Source organism: Chroicocephalus ridibundus, chromosome 23, assembly GCF_963924245.1.
Source record: "Chroicocephalus ridibundus chromosome 23, bChrRid1.1, whole genome shotgun sequence".
Classification (NCBI taxonomy): Eukaryota; Metazoa; Chordata; class Aves; order Charadriiformes; family Laridae; genus Chroicocephalus; species Chroicocephalus ridibundus.
In genome coordinates, this window is record NC_086306.1 from 1272360 (window position 1) to 1295186 (window position 22827).

At 43.8% G+C, this 22827-nt stretch overlaps 1 protein-coding gene across 2 annotated transcripts in view; it reads right to left on the reverse strand.

The window, feature by feature from the left end:
* Positions 1–22827, reverse strand: part of ANTXR1 (ANTXR cell adhesion molecule 1) — a 116019-nt gene that overhangs the window by 87840 nt on the left and 5352 nt on the right. For both annotated transcript variants that reach the window (XR_010074013.1, XM_063358715.1), the window contains exons 2-8: positions 16799–16870; positions 16017–16088; positions 13224–13305; positions 11980–12013; positions 9979–10058; positions 7843–7911; positions 5256–5336 (exon numbers count right to left, since the gene is read on the reverse strand). Coding sequence is in view for 1 of the 2 variants with exons in the window: in XM_063358715.1 (XP_063214785.1) it covers positions 5256–5336; positions 7843–7911; positions 9979–10058; positions 11980–12013; positions 13224–13305; positions 16017–16088; positions 16799–16870 (490 nt within the window). In the remaining variant the exon portion in view is untranslated. The remainder of the gene's footprint in view (positions 1–5255; positions 5337–7842; positions 7912–9978; positions 10059–11979; positions 12014–13223; positions 13306–16016; positions 16089–16798; positions 16871–22827) is intronic.

The following is a 22827-nucleotide window of genomic DNA, read 5'->3' on the forward strand; positions in this document are numbered from 1 at the left end:
TTCACGTTTTTCCAAATTCCCCTTCGATTCTGCTCCCCTCTCCCTCAGCATCCCCAAACATTTTAATATGTATTTCTCCTCATTGCCTTGCAAAAATGAAGTGAAAGAGAAGTAGGCAAATGAGCTGGAGAACAAATGCATGAAAAATACAATCAATACTTTCACTTAAAAAAAAATAAAACACATAAAACTTCACATGATTAAGTTTGAAATTCATGACTTGTATTCAGTCATTTGCAAATACTCATGCTGCAAGCCAACTTGGATGGGGGCGTGGAATAGCAGGTGTCTCAATTAGATGATACAGAGCTCCCTTCCAGTCCAATCCAATCCATTTACGTGACTATAAAAAGCTGGCTTTAATGGCTTTTTACAGTGCCAACTGCAATATGTGTGTTGATTTAGAACAGTAAGAAGTTTCCAATGCTCCAAGCACCCACTCTAACTTAAAGTGAAAATCAGGCAGCAGTAACTATTGCAAAAGAATTCCTTTACGTCTCTTCCTCATCATAAAAACAAATTCAAAAAGCACTTCAAATATATTAATCATGGAAGATTTCATCAAATCTTCTGTTCTTTCATTTCCCGAGGACTGCGCCGCCCTGTGTGGGCTCTAGGTGCACTTCATTCACTGCGGGCTGGCTCCCCAGGAAAGCAAAATCACATGCAAGAGTGGTGATGCAATCTCCCAGCTGAGCGCCTACAAACAGCTCCAAGAGCATACACGGGAGAACTGACTCCACATCCTCATTTTCATAGGGAGAATTACAACGGTTCTGGTTTACTTGGTAACTAACTGCAGGCCTCAAGGCAGCTTGCCTTGGCAGCCATGCAGAAAAGTCTTTGAAGCACGTGCTCGCCCTCGGTGAGGAAGCATCCCATTGTCTTTAGCAGCGCACACTTAATGGCCAAGCTCAGATTCCCAAATCAGTCTCCTGTTGTACTCTACAGGGCTCCAATTATGCTCCAGCTTCACACAGGCTCCTGGGAGGATCTCTTGTTAGTATTTGTTGACATGCCAAATAAAAAATGCAACACATCCTCGTGGAAGCTTGGCTTTATTTGTCACTGTTATCTCTATTAGGACAGAACTGAATTTAGCACTACCTGTGACGGCACTGCCTGTCCTTTAGCTTTCTGCCAGGCATTAAAGGCCAGGAGCGGCCCTGCAGGTTACCTGGGCCCTTTAGAAACACAGGGATGAAGGGGAGTGAAATTCTGCCGCTGCTGGAAGCTTTCATTTGGTATTCTGGTCCACAAGCATGCAGACAGATTATTTCACCACAGCAGATGCATATTTCTTATAAATTTTTTTTTCAACAAATTTGGGAATTCTAATTAGCAAACAGGATGCTGAAGTTTAAGAGGTTACTGCCTAATCAGTGTTAGTGTGAATGACCTACCTAGTCTGGGGCTAGGTACTCATTATCAAGCTCTGTTGAATTACTAAATAACAAAGTCTGTTGCCAATTACAAAACTAATTTATTTATGAATTGTTTCCTACCCAATAATATCTGCATGAGCCAAGTAAAATAAATATATTTAAGTCACTTTTAAAGATGCATTTGAGGTAAGAAAGAAGTAGAAAGCGTGATCGCATACTACTAAAAGTCATGAGAAACACTATACAGTTGGGACTGGAGGTTCTCATCCTCTCCTTTAGATGGTGAGCTAGCTGCCCAAGCCAAGAGGCTTGAGTTGTTGACTTTCTCCTTGGCCCATGTAGAAAGCCTGGCTCTAACAGATGATAGATTCAAAGTATCTATGGGAAGCTCCTGGTCTGAATTGCCCTCTGGAGATCCCACCCCTTACTGGCTGCAGAAGTTTAGGCCCCCTGGGCAGTGTACACGTAAAGGGAACGTACAGTTTATCCATACAGCTATCTCGGGATGAGTAAGTAAAAGCATCACAACATTTCTCATACATACTTCGTCTACCAGGCACTCACAGCAAGTTCTTACAAAAGTTACCACTCTACACACACCCAGCACTGCAGTTTGAGTACCAGAAGTATTCAGAGACAGTACATTTCCAAGCTAAAATTTCCTGAGGTGAAGGAGTACATTGAACTGCCATATCAATTCTAAGAGCTGAGGCAAGAGCTGAAAAATATTGAGGGTAGGTGGACACCACTGCAAGATGATCTGAAAGGAGTACACAGGAACTTAAACTTAAAAGGATGAATCATTTGCACAATTTATACAGATAGGAGACGGTCCCACCAACTAGTTCATATACACATTTCTTATACCTCACAACTGCCTCGTGAGGCTTCCTGCAGCTCAGTTAAAGAATCCTTTCTAAGGGACCCAGATTCCATCTCTATTTGAGATAAGCTCTGAGCTAGTGCCATGGTTTAACACATGGCAAGGATCAGGAAGTATTCTAAGTATTCTTGTTCCAAGCAACTCCTCTTTCAGTCAGTTTCTGGTGAAGGCTCAATGCAAATCAATGACAGGATCCTATCCTGACTTTCATGTTGCTTCATGTTCCATGGCCTCCAGCATTCCTACCAAAGACCTACTGAGCAGTAGATGAAGTTGAGCTTCAGGTTTTCTTTCTAAGACTTGCTCCATTTGCTTTAAATTGACAGGCTATGATCTGCAGAAATTTTTCACAGAAAAGAAAAATTTAATAAATTACTTCAGTTCCTTCCATTTCTTTCCCAGTTTATAGCAATCAGATGTCTGTTTCTCTACCAGATTCTTCCCTCCTAACAAACTCAAAATCCCCATTAAACATGGGGGAAGCTGAAGTTTTACCAGTGGCTCTTTCACTAAGGGAGAAAAAGCAATTGATTTGCTTAATAAAAAAAGTCACATTGGAACTCTCAGGAGAGAGATGACCAAATACCTTCAGCTCCCACTATGGATCCACTATATTTTCAGCTCATTTAAGCACAGCCTCCAGGGCACAGCCTGAATAGCTTGGTGGTGCTTTGTGGAAGACAGTCCTCCTCAAGAAGCACCGAGCAGACCTCCCTGCAGCTGCTAACTTAAAACCTTGCTGGCTCCCACAGAAAAGGGAGGGCAGGTGTACCGAAACATTTGCAGACCCACCACCCTGAACAGCAGATGCAGAAGCCCAGCGGAGGCCAGCCTCAAGCTCCACCACTCCCAGTTCCCACCCCCTTTCTCATTCCAGAGGGACTTAAGTCCGCTGTCTCTGTGCACAGAGAGTCAAAAAAGGTCTCCTTTTCTGGGGAAGGAGGGAAGAGTCAGACCTCCTCAGCCGGAATACAAGGCAGTTCACGCCAAATCACTGCCGACCAGAATAAACCCAGGTCTTCACATCTTGAGAGTGATTTCAAGCACTAATCTCCCCCCAGGCTCATAATTTTCTCTTTCCTTCCTCTGTTATATCAACCAGCAGCTCGTAGTCTATCTAACCAATCCCCTCTACACATGGCTGAGCATCCTTGCTATACCAACTCGTACACAGGAATAGAAAGAAGCTTCCAAATCTCAACATTTCAACACTAAGATTCTTTCCTGTGAACACAAATGCTTTGTTTGTTTGCTCTAAGACAGAGGTGCTTTGCAAGGACAAGAAAAGAAGGAATGAGGGAGCTTACTTTCCAGCTAGAAGAGGAATTTACAGGTTTGTCATCCTACAGAGTGATTAATGTCCTTCTGCCATTCCTTTTACACATCTCCTTCCTACCCAACCTATTGCAATCACTGCACTCAAAGGCAAGTGATCGGGTCCCAGATTCATTACTGTACAGTTACACTTCCTTGTGACCTTCCTTTGCAGGGCTGGTAAATCTTGCGCCAGTGAACTGAAGCAGTTCTTGACTAGGTTCCTGGGGGCTGAAGTCTTCCCATTCTGTTAACTGTAACTGGAAAGCGAGTCAGAACTGCTGCTGGAATTCATTAAAAACAGCTGCAAAGGGAATGCAGGGCTGGGAAGCAAACTAGGGTTTTTTGTTGTTTTCTTGCTTTCTTAAATGACATGCAACACCTGATTGTCCAAGAGAATTGAGGCAGTAGCCCCACACTTGGACAGTGCCAGGAAAACCAATAAGCCAGGGATTGTCCTCCATCTACATGTGAGCGCACTAGGGAAAACTGAGCCTGCGTTGAGGGAACGGTTTTGCTTGGTACTACACGGTCACAGTGTGTAACCACTGTAAACACAGAAATCTGAGACCCCCCTGGTGTACCTACCCTCCCTAGCTTCAAGTTGCATATTTCATCTGTGTTTTATCAACTAAAAAAGCCTATACGAAAATGAACAAAACACGTGTCCTCAAAAGGATTTCACATCCTTCTTTGTAGCCAAGGGAAGCAATCTAATTAGAACAGTAATCGGATATCACTGAGAAAAAGGAACAGAAAAATACTGAAAGCTACCTGAAAACATATTTTTCCTAGTGAACACTGGGCACATTTTAGACTTACAATGAAAACGACACACACATCCTCTCACATACTGCCTTTCCTGCTCAGTCAAGGAGAGCGTTGGCCCTAGGTGAGACAGTATTAGGCCGCTCAAAGTTTTAGAGCTAGAAATAGGAATGCCTCATCAGGCATCCTTACTTGCCAGTAAAAGCCGTGGAGCCATTTGCATGGCTTGTACAGAAGCCATGGGAAAGGAATCAATCTATGCCCCCTCCTCCGTCAGCCGAACAGCCAGCTCTTATCCCAGCCACTCGGGAACAGGCCAGCTCTTATGTGCTGCACCCAGCCCTTACAGGAACTGATCCATCTGAATCGGGAAACCTAGGTCTGGAGGGGAATAAAAATAGCCCGTTTGTCAGGATGCCCCACGTAGAAAGCCGAGTTTTGGGGATTTTGGCGTACACAGCAGGATCCCTTCCCCTATTCTAAACAGGCAAGCAGTGCAGCACATCCATCAGGGCAGAAAGGATGCTAATCGACTAGAAAGAGAGAGATCAGAGTGTCCTTCATACAGAACGTGCTCTAACACATCTCTGCTGTCCCAGTCTGTGGCAACCATTTTATAAAGCGTCACCAGGTACCTAGTCCATTCAGTCAGTTGCTTCCCATCAAGGAGGGAGACAAAAAGATAATATTTGCGTTCAAAACCTCCTGCATTGTGACCTGTTGATAAACTCTACCTTAAAGTAGCAATATGAGTACAAACAAAGGTCAGTTTCTTTGAAACAAATGTTCAAGTGATTTATTAGCAGTCAGCAGGTATTGTGGATACAGGAAAACTAAACCTTCAACTGCCCGAGCTAACAGAAACTAACACACACACATGCAAACACATGATTAAAAATACTTACAGAGTCTATGATTCCCTGAAGGGCTTCAAAACCATCATTCACTGGAAAGACATGATCTTTGCTGTCGGCAATTCTAGCCAGCTGACGGAGTGGTAAAAGTAAATAAAACAGAAATGCAAAGAACAAAATAAATTGGCCAGCAGGCAACACATTAAGACTTCTCCAGACTCATCCACTTGCAAATAAAAAAAAACAAATACTCCAAGTATTCTGTATGGATTGCTAGTGCATTATAGTATGTCAATCATTGAAAAGTTATCTCTCTAGCCTGATTGATTTTAGAAAGCTGCATAGAAGGAATCAGAAAAGGCTTCCCTTAACTTGGAAGACAAGACAGAACACGGCTTTCACCGATGCCCAGAGCCTAATGATCTTTATTGCAAAAACCATCTCCCATATGACTGTAAATCACCCAGCACAGTAACTCCCCAACCAAAATAGGCCACAGCATCAACATGACAGGCCACTAATGCAACAAAACACTTCAGCATATACATCATTTAAACCAGGGAACTAATCAAAATGATTCAGTATTTTCACAAATAGAGAAGACTAAAGCAAATTGTACCCCACTGGGAGATACGGGCCTGATTCACCTTTCCTTCCAGGACAGAGATTTGACTATTTGTCTTAGGCTCAACAGTTAGAGACCCAAGAATAAAGCAGGGAGCTATAACAGGAGATATTTTCCAAGTGGGAGGAAGAAGGGAGCAGAAGAGCATTTGGAAGCCAACATGACAAAGAAGAGGGACATTCATGAGGTGGTGGTAAGATAAGGGAAACCAGGACACCACCTGTAAAGAGCTACGTGCAGGTTCACTTGTCAATAGCATGCTAAGGGTTAAGGCACGAATGGAAGCCCAGTTCAGAAGTAATGAGCTCTCCATGCATCTGCTGGAGCAGGATCAAATTTTACTGCTGCAAGGCCAATGTTTGTTATAGTAATTCTCTCCCATGGCAGAGGTAACATCAACCCAGCAGGCCTCTTTGGCATTTCCTGTAGCATTGCAAACTGGAGGCCACAGACTAGCCACACATTCCTCCCTAAACCCCACCGACTCCACCTTCACACTCCCACCCCGCTTCTCGAGCGAAACACTAAACTGCCAACCTCCTGGGCTGCGTCCAGAGAAATGCTCCAGGCAACTTTCCCCTGCCCGCCCCGAGAAGGGCAGCAAAGCTGCTTTACTGCTTGTTGGCCAAGGGATAGCAGGTTCTGTGAACCAGGATGTTTACAGTTGCCTCAACTCATTCCCCATAGGCACCCTCCTAGCGCATTCCGGGACTTCAGACAGTCATCTCATTCTCATTCCAGTTCATTTCTTCAGCATCTAAATGACTTCAAGTAGCAGCTGTCTTTGAGGCCTGCTACTTTAGATCTAGTCTCTTCCATTTTTATTCCCTCCTTGCTTTTTCACTGACTTACTGTAGGTTACAGGGCCTGGAGAATAAATCTGATGAGGAGCGATTGAAGGAGGTGGGACTGTTTAGTTTGAGGAAGAGGCGGCTGAGGGGAGACCTCATCGCTCTCTACAACTACTTGAAAGGCCATTGTAGAGAGGCTGGTGCTGGTCTCTTCTCACAGGTAATTAGTGATAGAACAAGAGGGAATGGGTTCAAGCTGCAGCAGGGGAGGTTTAGGCTGGACATTAGGAAAAAATTCTTCACAGAAAGAGTGGTCAGACACTGGAATAGGCTGCCCAGGGAGGTGGTGGAGTCACCATCCCTGGATGTGTTTAAGACTCGTTTAGACGCGGTGTTAAGGGATACGGTGTAAGGGAGAACTTTGTAGAGTGGAGTTGATGGTTGGACTCGATGATCCCAAGGGTCTTTTCCAACCTAAATGATTCTATGATTCTATGATTCTACACTAGTCTCTGGTTTTGATTCAAAGGAGATTGTTCTAAAACAAGTTTGTTTTGACTCCTTTTTGAATCAGTGTTTGAAGCTTTGTTAGAAAGCTGAAAACCTGGAAAAGCTCGATTCAGTAAGTATTTCAGTGGTCAACTTAAGGCTGAACAAGTGTTTCACTCATGTTAGAAAAATATAACGTCAACTGTTAACACTTGGTACGAAATGTAATTCACGGACATACTAACACTGATATAATAAATTTAGAAGTCGGACTATCAAATGTAACTAATTAAGCTGCTTGCTTTTGCAGAATGGTCTTCTCATGAAAGAAAAGCTGGACTGAGACTGAAGTGTTGTATGGAATACCTCAGTTTTATAGGGGGAAAAAAAAGAAAAACAAAGTCCCCACAACTCCCGTCTGCCTACAGCTTAAGCCAGACTGATTTGCTATTCTTCATGTGTCTTTTCCTCTGATTTTCTCCACCATTACCAAGAGTCATTGTGGCATGCAGACAGAGGAAAAGCTCTCCACACACGGAGATTTAGACAGAAAGGGGCTTAAACCCAACACCCAGGCCAAGACACTTCAGGCAGTCGCTTTAGACTGTCAAACAGTCAGCAGAAGCAGAGGAAGACCTCTCGAGAAGTCCTGAGAAAGTGATTCAGGAGCATGTGCGTGTGTTCAACATGCACCTTCGCCAAGTACCCCAGTGAACATGAGCGTCTCATTTACCTGGGTCTCGTTGAAGTCTTTCACACCAACACAATAGACCGTTGCTCCCAGGTCACGTGACCGATTAGCCTGGAACAAGGAAAGGCAGGATGACATGGACACAAATGTGATGGGATGCAGGTTTCTGAAAGGTCTTAATCATAAATTTAGTCTTTCTCTGTAAAATGAGTGATGGGGGATCTTGTCCAAAGACAGCTTTAAAAGCTTTTCTCCCTGATTCCGCAAAAACAGGTTTTAACTGCTACTAGAGTAGCTATTTGTTTAGCAAAGCAAAACCCAAGGTATTTGGTGGGTTTTTTAAAACTAATTAGCTCATCTTCCTAGCTACTCCAACTTCCTAATGTTTGTCTGACCAACAGATGTAAGACAGACTAAATCCATTTTCCTTTCACCATTTAGTATAACAGTATCCTAAAGTGTTTTGTTATTTTTCATGGACTCATGATATCCATAGGTGAAGAGACAGTTCATCCCATCTGCTACAAAACTGTATCACTCCCACTATTTACACAGCATCTCAAACTAATAGAGGGAGAACATCCACAGGGTTGATTTTTCTGATTTTGTTGACATGCAGATAGAGTTGCATTTACCATTCAAAAAGCAACTATTCTAAATGCTCCTGCCTGCGTAAGTATGAATTAAGTCATTTAATCATATTTACAAGTATCTAAAGGGTGGGTTTAAGGACGACGGAGCCAGGCTCTTTTCAATGGTTCCCAGTGACAGGACAAGGGGCAATGGGCACAAGCTAGAACATAGGAAGTTCCGTTCAAATACACGGAAAAACTTCTTTACGGTGAGGGTGACAGAGCACTGGAACAGGCTGCCCAGGGAGGTTGTGGAGTCCCCTTCTCTGGAGATTTTCAAGACCCGCCTGGATGCAGTCCTGAGGGATGTGCTTTAGGCAATCCTGTTCTAGCAGGGGAGTTGGACTAGAGGATCTCTAGAGGTCCCTTCCAACTCTGAAGATTCCGTGATTCCGTGATTCATTAGAACAGGAACACCTGGCTGAAAGCTCATTCCCAGAAAAGATGGTAGCAAGTCAGATTATATCAGAAGACTGTAGTAGTTCAAATTGTTAGATAGCAAGGTGCTTTACAAAAAAGCATCGTTCCAGTTTACACCAAGAAACCCAAACAACTGCAGCAACTCACAGTGCAGGAGCCGAGCTCGGGATCTCCTTTCTGCTAGCTCACTAGCTGTTCCTCCCCAAACCAAAACACATATAACATTTCGGACCTCTCGACTTGTTCATTCACCTCTAAAAACAAACTTGTTTTTCTTGTGGATTTTTTTATTTCAGAAGGGAAGAAAAGGAGAGGAACAGCAAGGAGGGGAACTCTAGGTTCATGCCATTTGTTTGTGCTGTAGCAGTATTGGGTTTATTCTACAAACCTATTCTTTTTGTTGTTATTGGATTTAAAGCTGCACTTTGGACAGATCGAGAGGAAAAATTCTGTCCATAGCAAATTCATGTAACAATACCATCTTCCAAGTTTAGGTCATCTTAATTTGTTTGACTGACAAGTGAAAATTGGTTCATCCCTTCAAAGATGACTATCAAAAGAACATCAGCAGGAACACTATACAGCAAAGCTTTCAAGTGCTCAGCCTGCTGTTGATCTAACATTTTGCATAATACGTTAATTTAATGAGGGTGTTGAGAATACATGCCTGAATCCTGGTAGCATTTGTGGAAATTTTGGATTTGATGATCTAAAAGGCTTTCTGATGTGACAGAAGATTATAGGAACAACAGCCTTCCTCTTTACTTTTTGTGAAAGAAGAAAAGCCAAAGTGAGAAGATTCGGGTATTTCCCAAAACAATCCAGTAAACACCGAAACTTTTCAGCTGGTTTTTTTTTTATTGTTGTTGTTGTTGTTTTTGTGGTGTTTGTTTGTTTTAAACTGTAAGCTTAAATCTCCCTCCTTTCCTAAGAACAGTCTCAGTTTTGATGAGTCAAAAGCACTGCTGCTGTTAATGTTTATCCTTAAGATTCACATCTAAAAAGCACCAAAGGGCAGTTTCGTTACTAGGGAAAAAGGTTGTCCCTATCTTCTGCCTTCAAAGCAGCAAGCTCAGACATTTCACGTTTCACTCTCTCCCTGACTAAAAACGTGTAAGACACTTACCTCCCTCTCAGAGTAGAAAAATAGGTCTTCATGGAGCTCTCCATCTGTCAATGCAATGATGACACTTGCAGTTCTGTAACCTGAAGATGGAAACTTCGTTAGTCCCTTGGTTTTGAGTTGCATTTGCTAAACTAGCCTAGAAAACATCCTGCTAGTGACCTGTTAGCACTCTTAAAGGACCAGAAACAGTGGTAATCAAGCCCATGTCCTCACCTCCCTTCAGCCAATCAGTTTTCAGAAGACATGAATTTTGGCATACTTTTTCCACTCTGGCACATGCCTTCAATAGCAGTTTTATACCACACTCCTTTGATGTGCCAATGAGTTTTAATTGCCAGCCCCTCATAACTCTTTCAATATTTCAGACCAGTAGATTAGACTGCAGCCATAAAAAAAAACAATGCAAAGCATTCCTAGTTTTTTCCTGACTTTATTAATGCTGTCAATTCAAGAAATCCAGAGATTTTTTTCAGCTTGTGATAAAAAGCTCAATTGGGATTTAAAAAGATAGGGTAGGAAAATGGCCTTAAAATCTTCAACCTTCCTATGTAGCATATTTCAGCAACATAGTTAAACCTCGCAGTCTTTCCCTTGTATTGATTACAGCTTGGGTTTTACAAGTTTGTATTAGTTTTCAGGCCTGGCCAAATAGAATTAATTCATGTTTCTGACAATAGACTTGCTACAGATCTGGAGGACCTGTTACATCTTGCACAAGCACTGTTATGGAAAGATAAAGGAAAGCTAAATACGTCAAGGTGTATAAATTATCAACCCCTTAATTTCCTCACCCATCTAGGGCATTTTCCTGCCATTATGAGTAGCTATGCCTTTAACAAGCTGTTGCTGGAGACACAGAAATCCAAACAAGTAACTTCTTCAATTACTACAGAAGAGAGATCCGATACCTAATTTCCTTGGTAATTAAGGAAGTGAAAGGTAATTTCCTTCCACTTAGAAATCCCCAAGTTTAAATGATGAGGTAACGATGCAACAAGGAATTCGAGTGCTTGACAAGCAATAAGCAATATGCAGGGTCATTCACGTTGCAGATGCCTAACTCAAGTGCCTAGGCTCTTTCTGTAGGAAATGGAGAAAAGTGAGCATTTGTACAAACTTAGGAGCCCAAATGACCTCCAGAGGTGCCTTTCTCCCTCCCCTGACTAGTGCAGGAGCCTTTGGACCCACTGCAGGCAGTGTAAACACTCCTTTGAGTGCAGCAAGGACAAACACACAGAGAACTAATAAAGACAAAATACACAGGCCAACATTCAGAATTGAGGACTCAGTTTCCCACTGCTTCTTGCACATGGTGGCAACCTGCTTACATCAAACGTGTATACTACCATGTAAAAGCACTACCAATCCCAAATCTAATTGTTCTAGCTATCCGTTCCATTCTGCTGCAGTATATTTTACAGGCGAGTCACAACATTTTATTCTTGAGTGGTCCTGCAAAACCATTAGGATTGGCTTTGTGCTCAAACATCTGATTGCCTACCTTTTGGGTTCCAAGAAGCAATGTTTATATTTCTACTTCAGGCTTTGAAGCGCATAAAATTTTTACATGAATTATAAGGATGGAAAGGACAAACAGTTTTGAAATTGTCTACACTTACTACTGGATTTAATAATTGCTTATTGAAGAAAACTTTTACCCAACGGCATCTCCACAGATGCATGTTTCAGAAGGAAGAAGAAATGGTTACCTGAGTCCTCAAGGAAAAAGAAAAAAATAAGGTACCAGACAGTTTTGGTAAGAGTAGGCACCTTCAGTCAGCCTGGCTTCTCTCTTTTGGCCTGAAACGCTCTGGATCCTTAAAGCTCCCCCTATTCTTTTTCCTTTTCAGGAACAACTACTCTGAAGAGCATTGCATTCCTGTAAGAATAGGAGCCAGCCCCCACCTTTCCCCACAGTAAAGCTGCATTTCCAATCTATTAAAGTTATCAGTCAAAAAGAAAGAAAAAAACAACATTCAATTGATCAAGAAAGTCTCTCACCATGAACATTTTCATAGTAAATCTGTTCACTTGCCTGAAATTAAATCAGAAGATTATTAGCAATAAATGAATAATAATACTCTGTGGGCATCTACACATGCACCAGAAAGAAAGAGAAGATGGCAGAGAGGGTGTCATGTTTGTAGTCTGCACATCACCTCTGCTTTCAGAGATACCTGCTTCACACAAGTTTCTTGCCTGTGGTTTTCATTCCATTACTTCAAGGTCTTACCTAAAGCATAACTCAGTCAAACCAACCCTAAGGCCGGTAGCCAACAACAACGTAATGTCCCACTATTCTGCTATCTGAAAACCACATTCACCTTCTTCCTTGAGAAACACCCAAGGTCCATTGATAAATATTCCCATCACCTCTAGATCAGCTGCTCTACTTGCAAATAAAACAACTACAGAGAGATATTGTTATGCTTCTGTCTCCCACTTGACCTATGCCCAAGCAAATTCTGCAAGGTAGAAGGGCAAACACTTCAGGGTGCATCCATTCAAAATTAAAGAGTAGGCCACCCTGAACATATTTGGTTTACGAATTTCATTTCTGTCCTGAATTTAAATTTGGTTCTTTGGACTTCTCCTGCTACGCTTCACAAGTCCCCAGGCTCTGGGATTGGGGTCTGGGCTCCAAGTTCAGAGCCACCAGCTCTGTCAGGTCACCTGACTTTCTGCTGGGTGTTCACATGCGTTTTCAATAGGCAGACAGTTCCAGAGTCCTCCCAAATGCATGTGGAGTACAGAAGTGGGAGGGGATTCAGGTCTAGAGAAACTGCTGAGCTTGTAAAGCATACAGGAGGAGAAGATCAGAGCAGGCAATAACTTCTGCGCAGCATCACTTGCCCACCAGTGAGAACGGGCTAGAGCCATGGCCTGAGCCCCCACCCAGCTCTAACAAGCCTACTAGAGCACCCATGCAGGACTCTAGACAGCTTTCCACCCTTCCTGAACACGGGTCCGCGGGGGATTGCAAGGCAAAACCTTCTGCCTTGTCCTAGGCTGAAAAGGCAGCTCCCCCCAGAGAAGCCGAAGGCAAAAAGAAAGATAAGTAATAGGGTTTGCAGCTGCCTGTACCAGCTCCAACACTGAACGCGTACACTTCAGCGTGCCTATTGCATAAAAGGGAAGCAGCCCCACTTACCTACCAGAGAAGTATTAACCAGATCCCTTTGTTTAACAGTTCCTGAGGAGCACCCAGACACAGTTTAGAGGCACTATAGCACACATCTAGTTACCCTTTCAAATCCTTCATGCATGTATGTGTCGCCTCCCGGAAGGACTTTCTGCAGCTCTTCTAGACCCTGGCGTATCTGTTCCCTGAAAGGAATGCAGATGCATTGTTAGACGCGGGATCAAATTTATCAGGACCTGCTATCCAGGGGAAGACATGCATGACAGAAACAGATAGAAAGGGGGTTGGGGAAGAGTTAACTCAATGTTTGCATAGGCTGAGGTAATGTTATAGGCTGAGGTAATGTATGGCTAGATACCTTTCTAAGGATGTGAAAACAGAGTAATGTGCTCCCAGTGTTCCCGCAGCCCGGGGAAAGCACCACAACAGCAGCCTCTCCTAGCTCAATAGCCAGAGGCAGAGCAGCTGACTTGCACCTGGCTCACTTTCCTCACTTGCTGACTTGACTAGAGAAATGCAATCAAACAGCCACAAAAATGACATGATTTCAAGCCACCCTGGCAACTCCAGATTATGCCTTCAGTTCTTGTTTAAACTGACTTGAAGATTAAAGTCTTTCCCAGTAGCTTATTAGGATTCAGGATATCTGTGGGGTTTTTTTTGTTTTGGTTTGGTTTTTTTGTTTTTTGGTTTTTTTTTAAAGAGATCCCAGGCAGAGGGACAGATCAACTACAGGATAAATGGGGAGAAGGGCACCCATTTTTTTGTTCCACTCAGTTGCAGACACCAAACTCTGGAAGCCGAGTACAGGCCAGAAGTCTTTAATACCGAGATAAAACGCTGCAATGTGTGGGGTGTATCTCCGAGCAAACTTTACAATCTTCATGGGAGACAGATTCAGTCACTGCAGGCAGGACTGCACTGACATTGCAAGACCGAATGCCAGAAGTCAGTTTTGTCCCTGCATTTTTTAACTGCTTCAGAAAACCCAGTGATCATCACGTACTCTACCTCACATGTGTGACACCGACTGCAGGGGTGCATTAACATTAGGCAGTCTACAGAGCAGTAACTCCCACAGGGAGAAGAAAGTATTTGCTTTTGCAATAGATTGAATTATCAAACATTCAAGAACTCATTCTGTACCTGCAATATCCCAAACTGGTTAGGCACTGAGCTGTATATCATAGCTGGGCTAGGGACAGATATTCAGCTACCCATGAACATACCAACCCAAAACCTGAATATAAAAATCAAAAGCATTTCTTGTGATCAGAATTATTTTTCAAACATGAACACTGAAATTTTAAACCAGACAGCAACGGTTTTTAAAATCTGTCAATCCGGTCCCATTAGATGCACAGAGTTTTTCCAAAAGAGATGCTAAGCACCCTCAGTCTTCACATTCAGATGCTGATACACCACATGGCGGCATGGGCAATGTAGAAGAGGTTTTGCCACTACTCCAGCTTCCCTATTAAGAAAGGCTAATGTTAACTAAAAGAGCAGCATGAAGGCCATTCCTTGTTTGTCAGTCCTCAGACTTAAGTGTCACAGCTTAGAGCCTTAACAGACCAGAAACCTCTGCAACGGGGTGTGCTCACGGGGTGGGAGACAGAAAGAGGCAGGGAACGGGTTTTCCTCTGGCACCAAGTTAGATATGGCTAATTTTCTTTATACTTACTGTTGCAGTAAGTGGCAAGAGATGCTTAGGCTGGCTGGGTTTAAGGCCATTTATCAAGGTTGGTATGTATGAGGACTGCTCTTTAGGAAAGCAGCCAGTTTCCTATTCATTCCTCTATAGTAGCTGCTCTGGTATGCAATTTCATAGACATCCAATATGTAAAACACATGCTGACTTATACAGCCTTCACATGTGTTACATATATATTTTTGCTCCACGTGGCAATGAAGTTAACAGAGGAAGCAAGAGCAATTAAAGGCTCTCATCCATCTCTCCTTGAAGTCACAATAAAAAAAAATAAAAATCCATCCCATAGATTTTACTGGGATTAACTTGGGGATCTACAAGGGTATGACAGGAACGTGCTTCAGAAACAGGGCAATCAAACTGCCATTGCCAAAAAATATACACCCTTGCAATCTGTCCTAAACACTGTTTGCCTATAACATACCTTCAGACCTCCAAAGAAATCATGCTCACCTCTTCCTCAAGAGTATGGGTATCACCCAATGACCTGGATGAAGAAATAGAGTGTCCCCTCAGCAAGTTTGCTGATGACACAGAGCTGGGAGGGGTGGCTGACACCCCAGAGGGCTGTGCCGCCATCCAGAGAGACCTGGACAGGCTGGAGAGTTGGGTGGAGAGAAACCTTATGGAATCCAATGAGGGCAAGTGTAGGGTGCTGCACCTGGGGAGGAATAACCCCCTGCACCAGCACAGGCTGGGGGTGACCTGCTGGAGAGCAGCTCTGTGGAAAGAGACCTGGGAGTCCTGGGGGACAACGGGATGACTGTGAGCCAGCAATGGGCCCTGGTGGCCAAGAAGGCCAATGGCATCCTGGGGGGCATCCAGAAGAGCGTGGCCAGCAGGTGGAGGGAGGTCATCCTCCCCCTCTGCTCTGCCCTGCCCTGGGGAGGCCCCATCTGGAGCCCTGGGTCCAGTTCTGGGCTCCCCGGTTCCAGAAGGACAGGGAACTGCTGGAGAGGGGACAGCAAAGGGCCACCAAGAGGATGAGGGGACTGGAACACCTCTTCACCATTCTAGAAGAATGAGTGTCAGAGGCAAAAATGGGCAGGTGATTCTAACAATTAAATTGAGAAGCACAAAGGTGTCACAACTGCTCAGAGTGGACTGGAAATCATTGAACAAGAAAGGCGAAGGAAGCTCAACAAGGACACAAAAGCTGCTGTGCACCTTTAAACAACTTCTTACCTGTCTTCTGTTAGCCTCATTAGAATTGTCCCTCTAGTTGAAAAAACAATGAAGGACATCCTCAGTTGAGGGCTGGAGAAGGAGAGAAAAAAAGTAAATTATTTCAGTGGTCCAGACCAGAGTTTACTGCATGTGTTAACACCAAACAGACGGCGCTCTGATTGCTCAGATTATAACTAGGCAAGATAAAAGATAGGACTGAGCAGCAAAAGGTGTTTGCCTTGACTAGGAAGGCCCAGAGCAAAACCATGAGGAATCCTTCTAAAAGATGTCAATAGCACTTGCATCATGACTTTAGGATTGCTAAAGCAAGAAAGGCTTAAGTGCATCCTGATATCACCATGGAGATGAAGGAAGGCTAATTATGTTTATCATAACACATTCCACCCACTGGCCTGGGGGATTTTTCATCTAGTCTTTCAGTGCCTGAAAGCTACAGCCTCAGGCCTCTCCCTGCAGACCCAAACTTCTGTACCTCAGGAGGTAGCCGGCTATCTCTGAAACAAGAGGATTCCTTCCCCACAAAAATGCGATTTGATCCATCGAAGCCAGACAGGAGAAAAGGGAAAAACTAGCTTTTCTACCCCTATTTCCTGCACAACAGAAGTTTGGGGAAAAGCAGTCAACGGGATGATCTGAGAAAAGCATTAAGAACTCTCTCTCCACCGGGTGCCCTGGTGGAAAGCAGCATGTGCTGTTCAACTGCGCCTGAGAGCACATTTCCTAGCTGCTGGCACACACCCCCCTCCTCATGCGGTTATCTGCAAAGCAGCACTTCTTACCTTATGAACTTGCGGGCCAAATGTTCCACAAAATGATATATTTCGTTCCAATGGTGCAGGACACTTCCTGATCTAGGGAAACAAATTATTACAGGAGAGACTAGTTTAATTGCTGCTATGGTAGTTTTCCCAGCCTAATGCTTTGTTACACATTGCTCAGCTAGTCATTTCTTTTTATTTTGTTTAGCACTCACTGTCCATATTCTTCCTTTAAAGAGATATTAAACTGTAAATGACATTTCCTACTTTAGTTTGAATAGCAAGAATAATTTACACCCCAGGCAAGTGTTTGAGGCTATACTTGGTAATAACATATGGCAGTTACGCTAGACCTTTAGCACAGCCTTAAACAAATAAACCCTGTGTGAGTGAAGACTTGTCTCTCTGCACAGTAGATTTCAGATTAATTCCACCAACTCACTTGCCATACCATTATGCAGAGCTTTTAGCTCAAGTGTATTTTGAGAATAAAATGCAGTTGGAGGAACAGATTCTTAAACTTCTCTAGCATTTCCACTGTGCTAGAGACTATGAAAATTAAAACACCTTAGGTCCACATCTCAGCTGTTCTGGGTAATACTCTCAGGCCTCAGTTAAAGGCAAAACAAACTAATTTCTCTCCTTGGGAAAAAAAAAAAAAAACAAAACCAAAAACAAACAAACAACCCATGGACTAGAAGGGGACTGGATTATTCTTCTTTATGTTGTAAGAACCAGGAAAAAATAGGTTAATGGGAATCTTTCAGCACTAAATGCCCCCTCTGGCATAAACACTTCTATGAACACTGGAATATTAATATTAGGAAAAAATTCATTCCTAGAGTTGGAAAATAAATGTATCATCACTTATTTAATTTATTGACTAAAATTAAAAATATTTATAGGACAAATAATCATTCCAGCTTTAATAGAAACTTCATTGACCTGCAGCCTGAGGAAGGAGAAACGAACATTTGAGAAGATGTTTTTGTCACTTCACAGAAAGAAAAGGCATCTGACCTGACTCTGCTCTACCTTAGATCCGAGAATGCAAATCGATCGCCATGAATAGATTCACCCAAGTACTGCACACCTGGTGCAGCCAACCCCAGCCTGGCTGCAAAGAGCATTACTTCACTTCCTAGCAGCACAGCAAGCATGCAGACCACATTGTGCACGTCATACAAATTTCCTTCCCTATTCTCCCCACACCTGGTTTTCATTTACAGCCATTCAGTAGAAGCCTTGGCCTTACCCACTTGCTCTGCGACACCTTAAACCGTTTTTTCTCTGTATGGCCCCAATATGTCCAAAGACAACCTTAGATGACATGCAGTGAGGACCCTTGCACAGGTACCAAAGCACATGGACCATCTGGAAAAACAGTGAACTCTGGCTCTCATTGCACAACGGACCCGATACACACAAATGGTGCAACTCCTTAAACAAAACCTTACAGGCACCCCCGTTTTGTCCAGGATTTTAAGGGACATATTGCAGAGCTGACTTGATCATAAGCACGTGCTAATAGTGCTAGATTACTTCTTGGCTCTCTTTCCTCTCATCAGACCAGGACTTGAAATCATTAGTTGTTCTCCATGCAAATGTGTATCAGAGAGGACCAAGGAAATGCCAATAGCCAATGCCAAAATTTCCCACAGACAGTGGGAAAATGGGTGTCTTTTAACAGATAAAGTTCAAGGTACATCATGACTTGCTCTCAAATGAGAAACTTAACCCCTGTTGCATCCAAACTGCCAACGGATAGAACATTGTCCAGTTCTGGGCTCTGCGGTTCCAGAAGGACAGGGAACTGCTGGAGAGGGGACAACAAAGGGCCACCAAGATGACGAGGGGACTGGAACACCTCCCCATTGAGGAAAGGCTGAGGGATTTGGGGCTTTTTAGTCTGGAAAAAAGACGACTGAGGGGGGATCTTATCAATGCTGATAAATACTTCAAGGGGGGGTGTCAGGAGGATGGGGCCAGGCTCTTCTCAGTGGTGCCTGGGGACAGGACAAGGGGTAACGGGCACAAACTTGACCATGGGAAGTTCCATCTCAAGATGAGGAGGAACTTCTCTGCTGTGAGGGTGGCAGAGCCCTGGCACAGGCTGCCCAGAGAGGTGGGGGAGTCTCCGTCTCTGGAGACATCCCAACCCCGCCTGGAGGCGTCCCTGTGCCACCTGCTCTGGGTGACCCTGCTCTGGCAGGGGGTTGGACTGGGTGATCTCCAGAGGTCCCTCCCCACCCTATCATTCTGCAATTCTGTGATTCTGTAACAGAGACACACAATGCTCAACCCTAGGTGCAAATTCCTCTCAGATGTATGGAAAAACTCCGAGACAGGCACTCCAGTCCCAAACAGTCCGAGTAATTTCTGAGAACTGGCCTGCAAAATAAGTATTTGTCATCTTTATATGGTGAGACATAAAAGAAACACTTGACTTTATAGCAATGGTTAAATCAGTCTCCAGAAGACACATGAAGCCAAGGCTTTGTTAACCATAAAACTATTACTACTTCTTTCAGTGAAAGGTATGTTGCTTCAGACCATATATCCACCTCTCAGAAACAGTGTGCCTCATTGAAGTTTCCCACGTCTTCTGAACCATCTGGTAGCAGACATGTGAAGCTAGGTGTACTTTCACAAGTATAACCTAACCAACCTTCTCCTAGCCATCAGACAAGATGGCCATACTACACTTCATGTTAAGGGAAAACTCAGCGCTCAGCCTCTGCCAACACAGAAGCCCCAGCTAGGTAGGGCTTGCAACAGGATACTGCCCTAGAAGTACATTAGCCTTTGAAAGGATGGTAATTTCTTCCCCTCTGAGCAAAAGTTGATCATCACTTAAAATTACTATTGGAGCTAAGTAGCTGGGAATGAGATCCAGCCACAGAGCCCATAAGATATGTAGGTCATCATCTGAAACTCCTGTCATTTTCCACGGCTCTGAGAAGTCATGCATACCTTTGAAAATGCATTTGCTAGAATAAAGCTTAAAAACCAATAGCTCAGTTCAATGACGTGCCCATCAATAGCACATCCTATTTAAGCGTTTGCCTTTGCAACTGTTGGTCTTAAACTATTTGGGCAGTTTTTTCAGGTAAGCAGTGCTTTTTAATTCTTCACACAAGTACAGCTGCAGCTTCTGCTGCACCTACTTCCCTTCATCATCCTCTCCCTATTCTCCCACCAACAGTCGCATCGTTATGCCCTCTGCAACAAAACTCCACGCGTCTGAAGTTACAGCTCTGTTCCCATGAAACCTTCCCACACATCTATTAACGCACAATGGCAACAACCTGAAGTTCAAGAGCAGCAGAAGGTTAAACATCTATTTTAAGGAAACTTCTTATCTTTGCTAGAATCATAAAAACAAACCCACTCTGTCCCACAAAAGAAGGATGGTTTCTGCTTTCAGTTCCAAAGGCACACACTGAACTGGGGCAACTGGAATAGCGGAAAATCCATTTATTCTTCATCTCTTCCAGAACAAGCTATAAAAGGGTCCCAAAATGAAGGCTCACGCTTTTGCTAACCATACATTATCCCTTCTAGCACAGTGAGTTTTCCATCCGTAGGTAGACAGCCCGCAGTCTACTTGCGGTTAATTTCTCCATCTACTCAAGCCCAGGTGTCAGTGGCTATAAATGCCCAGGTCTGCATTTAGGAAAAAAGTGCTCCTCTAATACATGAAATACATTGCGCCTCACAAATTTGGTGGCCTTCCATGATGGCATTACAGTATTGGTGGATAAGGAAAGAGCAACTGACATCATCTACCTGGACTTAGTGCAAAGCATTTGATGCTGTTCTACACAACATCCTTGTCTCTAAGTTGAAGAGACGTGGATTTGATGGAGGGACTGTTCGGTGGAGAAGGAAATGCCGGACTGGCGTACTCAAAGAGTTGCCATCCATGGCTGAATGTCCAAGTGGTGACCAGTGACGAGTGGTGTTTCTCAGATATTGGTACTGGGACTGGTGCCGTTCAACATCTTTGTTGGTGACATGAACGGTGGGATTGAGTGCACCCTCACAAGTTTGCCAATGAACCCAAGCTGTGCAGTGCGGTCGACACGCTGGAGGGAAGGGATGCCATCCAGAGGGACCTGGACAGGCTTTGAAAGATGGGCCTGTGCAAACCTCATGAAGTTCAACAAGGCCAAGTGCACATGGTCGGGGCAATCCCAAGCACAAATCCAGGTTGGGCAAAGAATGGATGGAGAGAAGCCCTGAGGAAAAGGACTTGGGGGTGTTGGTGGATGGGAAGCTCAACATGACCTGGCAATGTCTCCTGGCAGCCCAGAAAGCCACCAGCAGTGTGAGGGAGGGGATTCTGCCCCTCTGCTCCATTCTGGGGAGACCTCCCTGCAGTGCTGCCTCCAGCTCTGGGTCCCTCAACATAAGAAGGACACAGAGCTGTTGGAACGGGGACAGAGAAGGCCATGGAGATACTCTCAGTGCTGGAGCCCCTCTGCTGTGACGACAGGCTGAGAGAGTTGGGGGGGTTCAGCCTGGAGAACATAAGGCTTCAGGGAGACTTTAGAGCCTCTTCCAGTCCATAGAAGGGCTCCAGGAAAGCTTGGGAGGGACTCTGGATCAGGGAGGGGACTGGTAGAATGAAGGGTGATGGTTTTAAACTGAAAGAGGGGAGATTTAGGTGACATATTAGGAAGGAATTTTTCATTCTGAGGGTGGTGAGCCCCTGGCCCAGGTTGCCCAGAGAAGCTGTGGCTGCCCCATCCCTGGAGGGGTTCAAGGCCAGGTTGGATGAGCCTTTGAGCAACCTGGTCTAGTGGGAGGTTGGTCCAGGGCAGGAGGGTTGGAACTAGACAATCTTTAAGGTCCCTTCCAACTCTAAACATTCTGATTCTATGATCTTCTGAAATATACTTCAGACTTCTTACAGTCTTCACTTGGCATAAAATGGAAAAAACCCAATAAAAGTAACTTTCGTGCAGTCAATAGATGGTTTACAAAACCACTATTAGCTTACAGTGTTCACCTCCAGAACTGGCTGTGTTATTTGGAAGCCCCTCAGTAAAAGACACTTGTCACTTGTAAAGCCTGTCATAAGGCAGGCCTAGAACTTTGAGTCAGACAAGTATTTCTAAAGTCTAACTGTAAGTCAATAAAAGCCAAATTTAAAATTGTTATCTCTTCATATTCCCAAAGAGAAACAAGATGATCAGCAAGCCAACACTTTGCAGCTGAATGGTTGCAATTTAAGAAAAGGCTCATTGTGAGGATGCCAAATTCTCTTGCTGGAGAAAAATCAAATCCATAGAAATTAAGACTAAGTAAACTATTAAGACTAAGACTAAGTAATGCCATTAACAAGTGCATGATGCATTCTGTGGTCAACCGTGCTGGAATTTTGTACATCTAAACTAAATCCAAGGGCGAGAGAGACACTCTACATGGCTCCATGGTTCCAGACACAAAGAGCCATACTCTGGCCAAACCCTGTTCTCCAGCAGGTGCTTTTCTCCTGCTCACTGTGACAAGAGGCACCGTAACCCAAACCTGCAGTAACGCAAACCTCGTTACAGTTTGACTTTCTTGCACTTTTTAGACTCCTTATTTCAATTTCTGTCATTGTAGCTTCTCAGAATGCCCATGGCTTTATTTAGTTCACAAAGTAGAAGAAAACGGAATCAAGCCTACAACCTCTCATACAAAGACTTCACACCAGTTACGTGCACTGCAGCTGACAGAAGTACCTAAAGACACCTATGCAGAGACTGATGCTGATCCAAATTCTCCTTAAACTTTCACAGTTTTGGACTAACTAGCTGTCAGAGGTGGCATTGACCCAAGATGTTTTGCAGCATCTTTTTATTGAGCTCTTTAAAAATAACACAAATGAGCCATAAAGTGTCCTTTCTCTTTCCAAATACTTCAGGAGCAATTCTGAAAACACTACATAACACAACGATGTTAGAGAAGTGATGCAATTCTTTGAGGAAACACTACTACTATCTTGTGCAACACTTCACACGAGGCAGCTTACCAGAGCTACTGTCAAACATTTGAGGTTA